Below are 13,711 nucleotides of genomic sequence, written 5' to 3'. Positions count from 1 at the left end.
CAACTACAACTTCCGACAGCTCCTTACACTTCCACATTACACACAACAGCTCCTGAGTCAGCTACAACTTCCATATTACACACAACAACTCCTGAGTCAACTACAACTTCCACGTTACACATGACAACTCCTGAGTCAACTACAACTTCCACACTACACACGACAACTCCAGAGCCAACTTCAACTTCCACATTACACACGACAACTACTGAGTCAACTACAACTTCCACATTACACACAACAACTCCTGAGGCAACTACAACTTCTACATTACACACGAGAACTCCTGAGTCAACTACCTCTTCCACAATACACACGAGAACTCCTGAGCTAACTACTAATTTTAAATCATATAAGACAACTCAAGGATATATTGATCCCTCCAAAGCATCGTAAGTGTACAATGACCAGTGGATATCAAGTCTAAAAGCCATTACAGAATACCATTTAATTAAATTAATTTTACAGTGAAGCATTGGACAATCTGGAGTCTACGATGAAAGAGATGGAAGAAAAAAAAAACCCCAATGAGACAGTTGTCATAGGGCATGCTTCTGGTCTTCTTTACGTACAAGCCAAGAACACAGAAACCAAAGACATATACATATGCTACTCTTCAAATCAAGCCACGGTAAAACTAAGGGCTGAGATGCATAAAAACATGATGTGATTGGTATGATTTTTTTCTTTAAGTTACCATTCTTCTTTTCACAGATTGTTGAGAGTCAAACTGACCTAAAAGCAAACTGTTCCTGGTCTGTAAAGATTTCCAAGGAGGCTTTTGATAAATCACGTCTTGAAAACAATGGAAGTGCATTTGTTGGACTTCTACGGTTCCAGAACATAGAAAACAAGGTATTGTATGTTTTTTTTTTTTCTTGCATCAAAATATTCATAAAGATTCTATTTTTGGACAAATGTTTTTGATCAGTTACATTCACACATATTTATATTTGATTCATGATTCCTCTCTCGTTTTCTGATTTAGGACAAAACCAAAAATCAGATAATTTTAAACAATGAGGTTTATGGAATAACAATGAGGGCCAATATCGCCAACCTTACTAACAGTATTGATATGCTCTTTACAAATAATGATACGGTAATGAAGGTTTTGTTGCAGAACTTATTTTGTTATAATGGCCAGATAATGTGAAAACAAAATTAAAATAAACATGTTCTTTCAGGAGAGTAAGGCGTCCTGCAGTTCTTGGGATGGCACAGGTACATTCATTTAGGGCTGAGAAAAAACAAATGAGGCACAATATTGAAAACATTTATAATAATAAAATGTTTTTCTACAGCAAAAATGCGTACTTTTAAATTGCGTACATTTAAATTGTTTTCAGTCTTTTTTTTCTTAACGAAATATCTTAGTAGAAAATAGAATTTCTTAGTTTCTATATGTTCTAATGGGTGATATTGTTTCAAATCATGAAACAGGTTTGTGTTCCCTGACTTTGATGGCACAATGCACATGTAAATTTATGTTTATTAACAAAAACATGATATAGTAAAATTTAAATATTCTGACCATTTAAATTAGGCCTTTACTTTTATTAAAATGAACCATTGTTTATCTGTAGTGTCACAGAATTAGATCATGATGACCAAAGGTAAAACCACACATAACTATGTGGTTTCTACAATATAATGTTTGCCTGAAAATATAATTCGAATGTATTGTGATAAGTATCTTTATCGTTTTATCACCCAGCACTACTATTATGACCATGTTGATCAGTTCCTATAAATAAACTCTTTTTATTTTATATAATTATAATTAGTTCTCTTTTATTTGAAGGAGAACTTGTTTGGACAACTTTCGGCTGCAAGACAAAAATCAGCAACAACAGCATAAAGTGCTCCTGCTCACATCTGACGTTCTTTTCAGTGATGATGGTGAGAAACGTCTCAGGTTATAACTGTAACGCTTTGGGGACGTTCCCAGCGTAAGCGTGCTCTGAATCACATGTGTAATCGGTCCAATAGAGAGGCAAGACGTCATAGGCGGGTGAAGCTTTAAAGCACATGCGCCATAACCGGCATTCAGTTTAAGGAAGAAGCTCACGCTCGCAGGGATGCAGAAAGTATGGCACGAGACGCAGCGTCTCGTTCCCTTCGGGAAACCGGGGTTACAGTCGTAACCTGAGACGTTCCCCTTCAGGAACTCGAGCTGTGTCTACAAACGCTTTGGGGAACGATATGCCCACACCCCCATAGTCCCAAGTCCCTGCCTAGTGTGTGCTAGGTCGAAGGACAGAACAGCCAGGAGCGACTTGCAGGTCTAAGTCATAGAGCCTGACGAAGATAAGGGGCGTGGACCATCCCGCTGCGTCACAGATGTCCTGCATAGGGACGCCGGACATGAAAGCTTTGGAGGCGGAGACGCCTCGGGTAGAATGAAGGTCCGAGAACTCATAAGCCTGAGTGATAGCATCCACAATCCAGCGGCTAAGGGTATGCTAGCTTCTGCTGATCCGGATCCCGAAAGGGAGGAGGACAAAAGGCCTGGAGTACAACGGGCCGTGGTGTGCAAAGGAGACCTTCGGAACATACCCCGATCTGGGGTAAAGAAAAGCCTTGGCCATGCCAGGGGCAAACTCTAAATGGGAAGGGGCCACAGAGAGGGCCTGAAGATCCCCTACTCTCTTAAGAGACGTGAGTGCTAAAAGAAGTGCTGTCTTGGCAGAGAGATGATGATCCAAAGACTCTTTGATAGGCTCAAAAGGAGGCTTACAAAGAGCCTCAAGCAGCACGGCGAGGTCCCACGTAGGGACCCGAGGCCGTACTGGAGGCCTCAGCCTCAGTGCACTGCAGAGGAAACATACTACAAGGGGGTCCTTGCCCACTGACATGCCACCAAGTGGGGCGTGGTAGGCCGAAATAGCCACCACGTAGACCCTCAAGGTGGAGTGGGCTAACCCTGCGGAGAACCGATCCTGCAGATACTCCAGCACTGTACCAACTGGGCAGTTAACTGGGTCCTGCTGGCGGTGTCCGCACCATGAAGTGAAAAGCTTCCACTTCAGGGCGTACAGTTTCCTCGTAGAGGGAGCTCTAGATTGGAAAATGGTCTGAACAACCTCGGTTGAGAGACCAGAAGCTACGAGGTGTGCCCCCTCAGAGGCCACACCTCTAACTTCCACAACTGCGGGGGCGAGGGCGAAGGATGGTGCCTCCCGCTTGCGAGAGGAGATCCCTCCTGACGGGAATCTCCCATGGAGAGGGAGATCTGAAAGAAGATGGACCCTGTCCCGGCGCACCCTCTCCAGAACTCCCGGGAGCAGAGCGATTGGGGGAAAGGCATACAGACGAAGCCTCGGCCATGTCTGTACCATGGCATCCAGCCCCAATGGAGCTGGATGAGTCAGAGAGAACCAGTGGGGACACTGCGCATTCTCTTGAGTCGCGAAGAGGTCCACCTGAGCCTGGCCAAAAACTCTCCAAATCTGCTTCACCACCTCGGGGTGAAGCATCCATTCCCCGGGCCTCGGGCCCTGCCTCGACAGGATGTCTGCTCCCATATTGAGATGCCCAAGCACATGCACTGCTGTCAGCAATGATCACAATGATCACACTGATCTGGTGCACCAGCCAACCCTGGTGGTTGATGTAATAGACCACCGCTGTGTTGTTGGTGCGCACCAACACATGGCGGCCTATTAGGTCCGGGAGAAAGTGTTTCAACGCTAGAAACACGGCCAGCATCTCCAGGCAGTTGATGTGCCAAGTGAGATGGCGACCGCTCCACAGACCGCGGGCGGAGTGGCCACTCATGACCGCACCCCAACCAGTGAGAGACACATCCGTCGCTAGCATTACGCGGCGACAAGGAGCTTCTAACACCGGGCCCTGAGACAGGAACCAAGGTTTCTTCCACATATCTAAGGCACGTAGGCATCGCCGCGTGACCTTGATCATGCGAAACGGTGCCCTGTAACAGCACACCGGCAGGAACTGACCAAACTAACTGTTCGAGAGACCCCCGCAGGGGTGGCGGGCTCCCCAGCTCCGCTACGTTGCCGGGCGGAAGAGACTGAGGTGTGGGCTCGCTGGAGACCGCTGCACCCTGGAGCACTGGCAGGGTTGGCAGGCTGATCTCCCGAGGGCACTGAGGAGAGACTGGCACCGAGGAATGCGGTGGACCCCACTCTGCCCCAGAAGGGCCTGCCCTCAGAAGTCCTGGACCATAGGAGTCAGGATTCTCCTTATACGTGATGCCTCATACGTCCGGGTGAAAGTTTTTCAGTATCTGCAACATGGCCAGCATCTCCAGGCAGCTGGTGTGCCAAGCTGGATGGTGACCTCTCCACAGACTGCGGGCGGGGTGGCCATTCATGACCACTCCCCAACCGGTGAGGAACTCGTCCGTCACTAGCATTACGCGGCAACAAGGAGCTCCCAACACTGGGCCCTGAGACAAGAACCAAGGTCTCCTCTACATGTCCAAGACACGTGCGTGACCTTGATCATGCAAAGCAAGTTTTGTCAGGATGAAGCGAGGTAAAGCTTCTGAGACTTCTTGAGGTCTTGAACCCGGGTCTCTCAGTCAGAAGATACAACTGTTCTAACTCTGATCTACTTGGGAGGGCTGTTTGTAGAAGGCTGTTTGTAGAAAGCCCATGTGCAGAAGAAAAAAAACAAACTAGGAGGCTCAGGTAACTTAAAAAAAAAACAAGCAGTCTTTACTTGGATTCAATCCTCAATACAAACAAAAGGCAGTCATTGCTTTCCAAACAAAAAAATATAAAGATGACCAAATGGCAACAAAGAACAGAAACTAAGTAGGCTCAAGATTGAACGCAGCTCATTGAAACTGCCAGACTTAAATAGAACAAAATACAGGTGCAACAAATTAACTTGATGAGAGGTTCACATCAGGTGGTGCCACCTGGTGGCAGGGAGAGACAAATCAGACAGTGCCCACCAATGGCTGGGAGGGCCACTGTAAGAGGGAGCAAATTGCGCCTCCTGATAGCTGGGAGAGTCATTACAAGAGGGGGCAGGCAGCGCTCCCTAGTGGCTGGGAGAGTCATTGCGGAAGAAGTCTTATAGGTCTCCCCTCAGGGAGAACCCCTTGGTCTTGAGCCACCACTGTAGGGGTCTCATGTACAGCAGACCAAAAGGTATCACGTTGGATGCAGCTGCCATCAGACCCAGCAGTTGTTGAAACTGCTTCACAGTGAGTGACCAGCCTACTTCCACTCTCTTGACTACCGCGAGGATGACTCGATCCGAGCAGGAGAAAGACACGCCTGCATTGTCGTCGATCCCACACCACGCCTAGATAAGTGGTTCTCTGTAATGGAGAAAGCACACTTTTCTTGGCGTTCAGTCACAACCCCAGTTCTTTCATATAGGCGAGGACGACATCTCGATGCCGAGATCACTGCTCAGAATGAGCTAACACCGACAGAATGTCAATAAGATTCAGTATGCAGATTCCCTGGAGTTACAGATGAGCCACAGCAACATCCACACACTTAGTGAAACTACGGGGTGAGAGTGCAGTAAATAAATTTAATTCCTCAGAATTAAATGACAATGGGAGAAGAGCTAAACATTCAAGATGAACATTTGTTCTTTGTTTCTTTTATTTCTTTTTTGACATAAGAAAGAACACATTATGAATGGACACAGCCTGCCCACTCAAGGGTGGAATGTGCATGCTCAGCTCCCGAACAAACCACACATAAATCGCATCAATCCCCGCCCCCCGTTTTCCTAGAAGTGAGGGCAGGTAGAAACGAGCGATTCCAATATGCAGTCTGCTCATATGTGGACAGAAAGAAAGACTCGGAGAAAGACAGCCGCAGCAGCACGAGCTCTCACTCAGAGGGGGAAAGAACCGCAGCGCGGGCTTCCGAGCCCCGAGAGAGAGCGCTAGATCTAGGAAGAAAGGCAGAGAGAGGGCGGACCCGTCTCTAACCCGTTCGCCAGATCCATGCTGCGATCCCCACGGCCGTAGTAGCCGCTCTGCCTCGGCAAAAGCGGGAACTGAACTGCGGGGACTCACGACAGCTCCCTCCTCGAAGAGAGCTCTCCAGGAGCGAAACGTACGCAGTGAAAATGCGGGCAGACAGCTCCCTTGAGAGCTGACGCAGCCTGCTTTGCCGCGAGCTCTCACTCAGAGGGGGAAGGACCGCAGCGCGGGCTTCCGACCCAGAGAGAGAGCGCTAGATCTAGTGAGACAGGCAGAGAGAGGGCGGACCCGTCTCTAACCGTCCGCAGATCTATGTGCGATCCCCACGATCACAGCCACCGCCCTGCCTCGGCAGAAGCGGGAGCTGAGGCGCGGGGAACGCAAACGCGGGCAGTCAGCTCCCTGGAAAACTGACTCCCATGCTTCGCTCCAAAACAGACAACAAATAGACTGTGTGTATCGCCACCCGAAATAGCGCGGGCAGAGAGGGACACACAGTCTAAAATGTTGCTGCTTATATTTGTAAGAATGCTTGTAGGACATAGTGACACTCTCAAATAAAAGCTGTGCAAACTAGCACAAAAAACAGAGTGACACACACACAACACAGAGCGCTTCGCTGAATGAATGAAGCTGAATGTTCCGGCGCATGTGCTTTAAAGCTTCCTGGTCCGTGACGTCACCTGCCTATGACGTCTCGCCTCTCTATTGGACTGATTACACATGTGATTCAGAGCACGCTTACGCTGGGAGCATCCCCAAAGCGTTTGTAGATGCAGCTCGAGTTTCTGAAGGGGAACTTACGCTTTCATAATTTGTTTCATTTAAAGATCCCATTAAAACAATATCAAAGTCTTTTAGTCCATCTAAAACAAAACAAGCAAATACATGCATTTTAAACTTGCTAACATCTGATTCTTGCTAACAAACAAATGATTTTAAAAATCCTCCTGCTGATCTGTGTTTTGTTCTGTTTTCTCTGATCCCTCAGTTTCCTCCAGATGTAAATGTCACAGCGCCGCATCCGGAGGCATCACTGACTTATGTCACTCATATCGGCTGCGGCATCTCTATATTTTTTCTGACCATCGCTTTATTCATGCATTTCCTGCTACGGTAGAGTATGCTAAAGTATATCATATAGATTGTGCTGTTAAGTAAAAAATAATCACTAACACTACACCAAGTAACAATTTTACTCACAAACTGCTAGTTAATTTCTCAAATCATTACAAAGAAACAGCAAGTAACTCATTGAATTAAACTTGTAATTTTGAAGTATAAAGACTAAAATAGCATTTCATGTAAAACATACTTCAAGTGATAAGATCAAACCTCTGACGTATTAAAATTCAGGTTACAAGAATAGTTGTCTGTATGTTTTAATAGGAAAGCCATATCAAATCAGGCCACGAAGATCTTGATGAACATGTTTGTGGCTTTGTGTCTACTGAACGTTTTGTTTTTGTCAAACGAGAGCGTCGCTAACACAAAACACAACGGTGCGTGCATCTTCATAGCACTGGTGCTGCATTACTCCATGCTGGCCTCATTCACCTGGTTCTTCATTCAAGCTCTTCATATGTACTTATGGCTCATCAGACAGAACGTCACCATCACAAACTACATGTGGAAGATCACCGTGTTGGGCTGGGGTGAGTTACACACTATCAGAAAAAATGGTATAAAGGCTGTCACTGGGGCAGTAGTTTTCTCATGCTAATAATATGTAGGAACTAGTATGCATTATTTAGGGGAAAAAATGTCCCTATACCTGAGATCCCCTATCCCTTACTTTAGCACAGTTAGTTTTTATTATTCATATTTTAAAGTTTTAGTTTTGTTTTCATTTTAATTGTAACATTTTTAAAAAAGTTTTAATAGTTTATAAATATTATTGTTATTATTATCATTACGATAATGACAATAAATGTCTATATTGTAGACATACAACGGTATCAAATTTTCATGTTGCGATAATTGCTAAAGGTTTTTTCAAGGTATACAGAATTATCACAATATTGAGATAAATTGCAAAAATGCTGTTATACTGTAACATGTATATTTTTCTTATGACAAAAAACAAAACTCTACACATTTTTGCAGATTGTGTAGCAAATGTTTCAAATGGATTAAAGTGCAAAAGAATCAGAAAGTACTGATATTAAAATTAAATGAGAAGTCCACTTCCAGAACAAAGATTTACAAATAATGTACTCACCCTCTTGTCATCCAAGATGTTCATGTCTTTCTTACTTCAGTCATAAAGAAATTTAGTTTTTTGAGGAAAACATTTCAGCATTTTTCTCCATATAATGGACTGATATGGTGCCCCAATTTTGAATTTCCAAAATGGAGTTTAAATACGTTTGTAAACTATCCCAGCCGAGAAAGAAGGGTCCTATCTAGTGAAATGATTGGTTATTTTCATAAAAATAATACAATTTAAATACTTTTTAATCTCAAATTAGTTTTTCAACATACCCTAACTGTCATGAAACGGAAAAAAACAGAGTTTAGGCAGAGCAAGACAAGACGAGCGTTTGAGATTAAAAAGTATCCAAATCCAAAACAATGACCTAACGACTTGACATGAACTTGAGCAACCTTGGCATGAATAGACTTGACTTGAAACAGACTTGACTTGATATTAACAAACTTTACAAATCACAGACAGCAGATTACATCATCATCAATAGACAACCAGGAACAATGGCTACATGAGGGCTATTTATTTCAAAATTGAGGGTTACATGACAAGAACCAAACCAATGATAAACAAGACACATGACTAAGACAACCAATGAGAACATGACAAATGAATAAGGGAACCAATAGCAGGATAACAAGAGGGCAATGGAATCACATGACACAAGGACCATGGTAAAACTTCAAAATAAAAAAAACACAAAAACATGAACATGTAACAAAACCCAAACAATGCGAGTTACAACTTTTAATTTTAATAATTATTAAACATTAACTAAGAATAATTAATGCTTTAAAAGTAGTTTTCAGTGTCAGTTTGTTAACTACAAAATGGATACTAATAAATACATACTACTTACATACTAACTACTAAATGCGTACTAATGGAGCCTCATTGTAGTGTTACCTACAAATGTTTCAAAATAAATAGCCCTTTAAGTATGAAGTGTTCGGCGCTGTGATGAACACCATTGCGAATACGAACTGAATACAATTTTAATGGCTATTTTCTATGTAGAAAGTAGCTGAGCTGCTTTGTTTGTGGGTTTACCGGGGTAACGGCTACATTTCTGCCATTCCTTCAGCGCCATCTGCTGTCAGAGCGTGAATGTGCTTGTTTACGTCAGTGTGTGCCTCTTTGACACAGTATTTCAAGACAAATATTGTTAGAATGCATTCTAAAAATCTGAATAAATAATTATTCACATTATTTTGAAGTGCCCATGATAACAATATCATGCATGATCGTTATCACAATATATTGTATTTCTGTAGATCGGCACATGTCTATATAGTTCTTTTTAGCATATCGAAATTAAACTAAAGGAAATATTTATTTTTAATGGTTTCACTTTTTTTCCCCTAGCTATAATAACCCTTGTCTCTATGTTTTTTCAGTGTGTCCCACTCCAATGGTCGTAGTTATTGTTTCGACAGGAGGATATGGAGTAGTGACCCTAAACGTGTCCTCTGGAACAATCACACAAATGTAAGTTATTGTAATGTCACAAATTCATACTGTATATTTATGAATGTTGTCTTAATTCTATTTCATTCTTTTCTAAATACAGGTGTTGGATTACAGATTTTTACATTCACTACATAGTGAACATCGGCTACTACATTTTGGTTTTCATCCTTGTTGCGATCATCACTGTTGTTCATGCCAGAAACATTATAGCTATTGACGGCCAGAGACAGACATTCAGAAAGCAGCTGATGATGGTGTTGAGTTTGTTTCTGCTCTTTGGTGTGACGTGGTTTGTGGCGTTCATCAGTTATGGACCGATGATCATTCCCTCATATTACATATTCACTGTGTTCAACTCATTTAGCGGTGAGAAACAATCACATGCATCAGTGCATTTGCTTTAGTAGAATACTTCTATTTTTCCCACAGTTTAATTAAATTATTTGGATAAATTCATTAATGACTTTTTAAAAATATATTTTTTAATTATTATCATTTCTTTTTTATTTAATAAAATGTAATTTATTTTTTATTCAGTTATTTTATTGATTATAAATTGATTTAAAATTGGGAGTTATATGATTGATCTAATTATTTTTAGTCAATGTTTAAAGTCCGCCTGTAGTGAAAATCAAGATTTTCATGTTGTTTATTTGTCTATGTGGTCTTTTTAATATGCTTTTAGACAAACCATGTGCCAGTCCATTAATCAACACCATTGCTGAGTATTTTCCAAAAATCCTAAAATATACCAATAGGATTATCAGCACAAAACCAAAAATTAAATGGAGCATTTAATAGAGCATATAGAGCATTAAATAGAGCACAACCGCTAGGCGCGTTAACCGTTAACCGCTAACCGCTAACCGCTAACTTGAAAAATAATCTGCAGCAACAGTGTAAAAGTAGCCCGGGGTCAGACGCACCTCTCCCGCATTGCTGTCTGCACTTCACTCGCATATGCTCGCGGGCGCAAACTGGAATCACAAACTAGGCTGCATTCAAGCCTTCAAGGCATTTTGAGGGCACAACATCATAAAGTAACTAACTTTAACAAATGTTACAGTATCCACTGTAGTTGTCCGCTAGTAAAAACATAGTTTTATCAGTTATTATCCGTGTTTTGCCATTATATTGCGTTTACTACAGTTCAGTTAGTGGGTCAGGGGCATAGACTGTAAAAAATATGGATGTAGTGTCCGTGACGTCACCCATAGGTTTCTGAAGAGCATTTTTGAAGCTCTTAGTGGGCGGGAGTCAGCCGTCACCATCTTGGAATCGCCATGTCACTCCCGGATAATCGAAAATGGGCAAATTGGCGGGACATGAGTGGAGCTGGTTGCTGAAACCACGCCCGTCTAGCACAACGGTGGTTACAGCAGCGGCAATACCTTTCACTCAAGTGGCCACGCCCTAAATTGTGCAGAACTTTAAGGCTTAATATAATTTAAACGGACGAGTTATAAAAAAATTCACCCCCCCTCACAGTTGACATGAAGGGCAAAATTAGCTATATAGACCAAAACCACTTTTTGTACCAGGCTGTAAACATATTTTTTTCTACTGTTAAGTTGGACATTTTAACATGGGAAGTCTATGGGATTGACTCCCTTTTGCAGCCAGTCTCTAGCGGCCAGTTGATGAATTGCAGTTTTAGTCACTTCCGTGTTGGCTTCAAGAGGGAGACCGGGAGATTGCCGCTTGGTCAGGGGACTCTGGCTGGTGTGACTGCGTGGGGGTGGGGCTAATTTGCATATTCATAGATCCGTGTATAGTAAATGAGGCAAGGGGGAGTTATATTCAAGCTGTTTTAAGGCATGAGAAAATTATTTTCACAAGAAAAAACATTTAAATATGTCATTTCGATAATCAAAAATGTGAAAAACGCATTATTTGTAACATAATTTACATTATTACAATACATTTCTCCCAGCCTGGCACAAATGACTCCAGGTTCCAGGTTCCGCCTTCCGAAATACGAAATTTGTTGTGATTGGTTAGCTGTCCCACTGCGTTGCGATTGGCGAACAGCTTAGACGGTGTTTCAGTACTGCCACGCCCCTTATCAAAGAAGCAAGTTCCGTGTACAACTGTTGGCGCAAGCTAGATAAAAGTGATTCTTACGTTTTAAATATGGATATATTTCTTACAAAAACGCATCAATTCGATACAGGAGGCCTTTATTAACCCCTGGAGCCGTGTGAGGCAAATTTTAATATAACTCTGATTGTATTTGTCTGAAAGAAGGAAGTCATATACACCTAGGATGCATGGAGGAAGAGTAAATAATACAGTAAAGTAGTGTTGAGTACTATCGTCAGCCTGCGAGATCGCCAATACATTACATTATCATGGTAATGTATTTAATTATTTACATACCCAAAACCAGCTCCAGCATAAGGCTAAAAGCAGCCTAGCATTTTCAAAGAACATCATCACTGATTAGCCTAGCCTATTCTAGTGCAAGTTTATGCACTTTAAAAAAAAAAACACTTGTGTTATAATAAAGCTAACATTATCTGCACTGTAGATGAATAAATTTCTTACCACACACTGCACACGTCTGCGGCGCGTTATGGCTCTGACACAGCAACCGGAGTAGACCGCGGCTTCGGCATGTGTTTCGACCCCCTGTACTGCACAAGCCTGCGGCCCATTACTGCTCTGAATCGGCTACTCTGCGGTTCGTTGAAGCGGCTCTCCACGCTGCATCGTTAGGGTAATCCCCCATCTCATCCCTACCCCCCCCAACAATTCAAAATTCCGTGGGTGGGATTTGATTTAATGATATTCTAATGGACCGCGTTGTGACATCATTGCATGCGGAAAACAAATGTTGTAGTTCAAAGAAGCCATTCGTTGTAGTTCTTGAAAATGGATTTTTTAAAAACTAAATATCTCCCTTTGGAGTGGACTTTGAGATCTGTAACTTTGTAGATCTTTTTTATGCCCAAAGATACACACCACACACTGACTAAAGTTCAAAAAGTGAAAAAGCATAATAGGACCCCTTTAAGGGATAAAAATTTTGACTACAGGGGGACTTTAAGTCATGCAAATGACTCATCATGTATTTGAATTAGTTTAAATAAGCTTCTCTGATTCTTTTTTTTTCAGGGTTTTTCCTCTTCCTGTATTACTACTACATTCGCAATGATGTTGCGGGTCATTTCTCTGATGATGCAGAAAGCATTGACTCCAACTGAAGCATTGATCAATTCATGCTGTGGAAAATATTTCTAACTTGAATAATTAAGACATTGTTTAAGGAGACACTGTGTATTCTCACCAAAATCAACCTTAAAACTATACAAAGACAAATGTTACTACTGAAAGACAAAGAACTGTTTAAAACGATGCCTGCACATAAAATTATGACTCTAGTAAGGGTCAACTTTTGTAAATGAACTCCAAACAAATGACAAATATCTGTGTTGATCATTACTGTAACTGTCTATTATTGTAGAAGGATTACATTTTGCTTTCAAATTTCTGATATGATCTGATATTACTGTTGTTTATTTATTTATTAAGAGTTATAATCATCCACTTGTGATCGTGTCAGAGCAACAGAACAACAGGATGACAGTAATGTTGACACGCCTTTGACACGCCAGAAATTTGCATGGTCATTTTCATAAAGCAGCTTACACAAATGTAAAACATATTTGGTGACGGGAAACACAACAGACAAACCAAAAAACTCAAAATCAGCTGATGATTTCTGCATTATTTAATTATTTATATCTATAGACAAATCTCAATAATTTCTCATGTGATTCTAATGAAGCTAATAAAACATCATTTTTCAAGATTTTTAAGACTTTAAGTTGCTCCAAAAACATTCATGCATTTCAGTCAAACTTGTAAATGTTTAAAATTTAATTCATTAGATGACCAAAAAAAAAAAATAATAAAGTTATATGTTTAACTAATAAAGATATGTTTTCAATTGCCATTTTGTTGCTACTTTTATTTAATATAAATATTTGTTTGCTACATTTATATAGTTCTCTGTGAGCAAACTGGATCTGTTTGTTTCCTGATAATGACATTTCTCAGGTGAAGCCTAAATTTACATGATTTGCATGTTTTCACATTAACTG

General features: G+C 41.6%; 1 protein-coding gene across 1 annotated transcript; it reads left to right on the top strand.

Moving 5' to 3' along the window:
- The first annotated feature begins 80 nt into the window (after positions 1-80).
- Positions 81-13,436, top strand: LOC127160484 (adhesion G-protein coupled receptor G2-like). The gene is made up of 11 exons (XM_051103127.1): positions 81-392; positions 469-631; positions 715-855; positions 989-1,102; positions 1,188-1,224; positions 1,805-1,902; positions 6,918-7,042; positions 7,316-7,581; positions 9,533-9,623; positions 9,706-9,971; positions 12,723-13,436. Exons 1-11 carry the CDS (start codon positions 121-123, stop codon positions 12,809-12,811), a joined length of 1,662 nt encoding a protein of 553 aa, XP_050959084.1. The 5' UTR covers positions 81-120; the 3' UTR covers positions 12,812-13,436.
- The last annotated feature ends 275 nt before the right edge of the window (positions 13,437-13,711 follow it).

This window comes from Labeo rohita, unplaced genomic scaffold (genome assembly GCF_022985175.1).
Source record: "Labeo rohita strain BAU-BD-2019 unplaced genomic scaffold, IGBB_LRoh.1.0 scaffold_361, whole genome shotgun sequence".
NCBI classification, from domain to species: Eukaryota; Metazoa; Chordata; class Actinopteri; order Cypriniformes; family Cyprinidae; genus Labeo; species Labeo rohita.
The sequence above is the reverse complement of the archived record's forward strand: the minus strand, read 5'-3'. Positions and strand labels throughout refer to the sequence as shown.

What these genes read in the sequence shown, in the direction of transcription:
- LOC127160484 (XM_051103127.1), top strand. Translation starts at nt 121, where the DNA reads ATGACAACTCCTGAGTCAACTACAACTTCCACACTACACACGACAACT. An exon ending in TCTTTACAAATAATGATACG is followed by an intron (nt 1,103 to 1,187) that starts GTAATGAAGGTT and finishes ATGTTCTTTCAG; the next exon opens with GAGAGTAAGGCGTCCTGCAG. An exon ending in GATCACCGTGTTGGGCTGGG is followed by an intron (nt 7,582 to 9,532) that starts GTGAGTTACACA and finishes ATGTTTTTTCAG; the next exon opens with TGTGTCCCACTCCAATGGTC.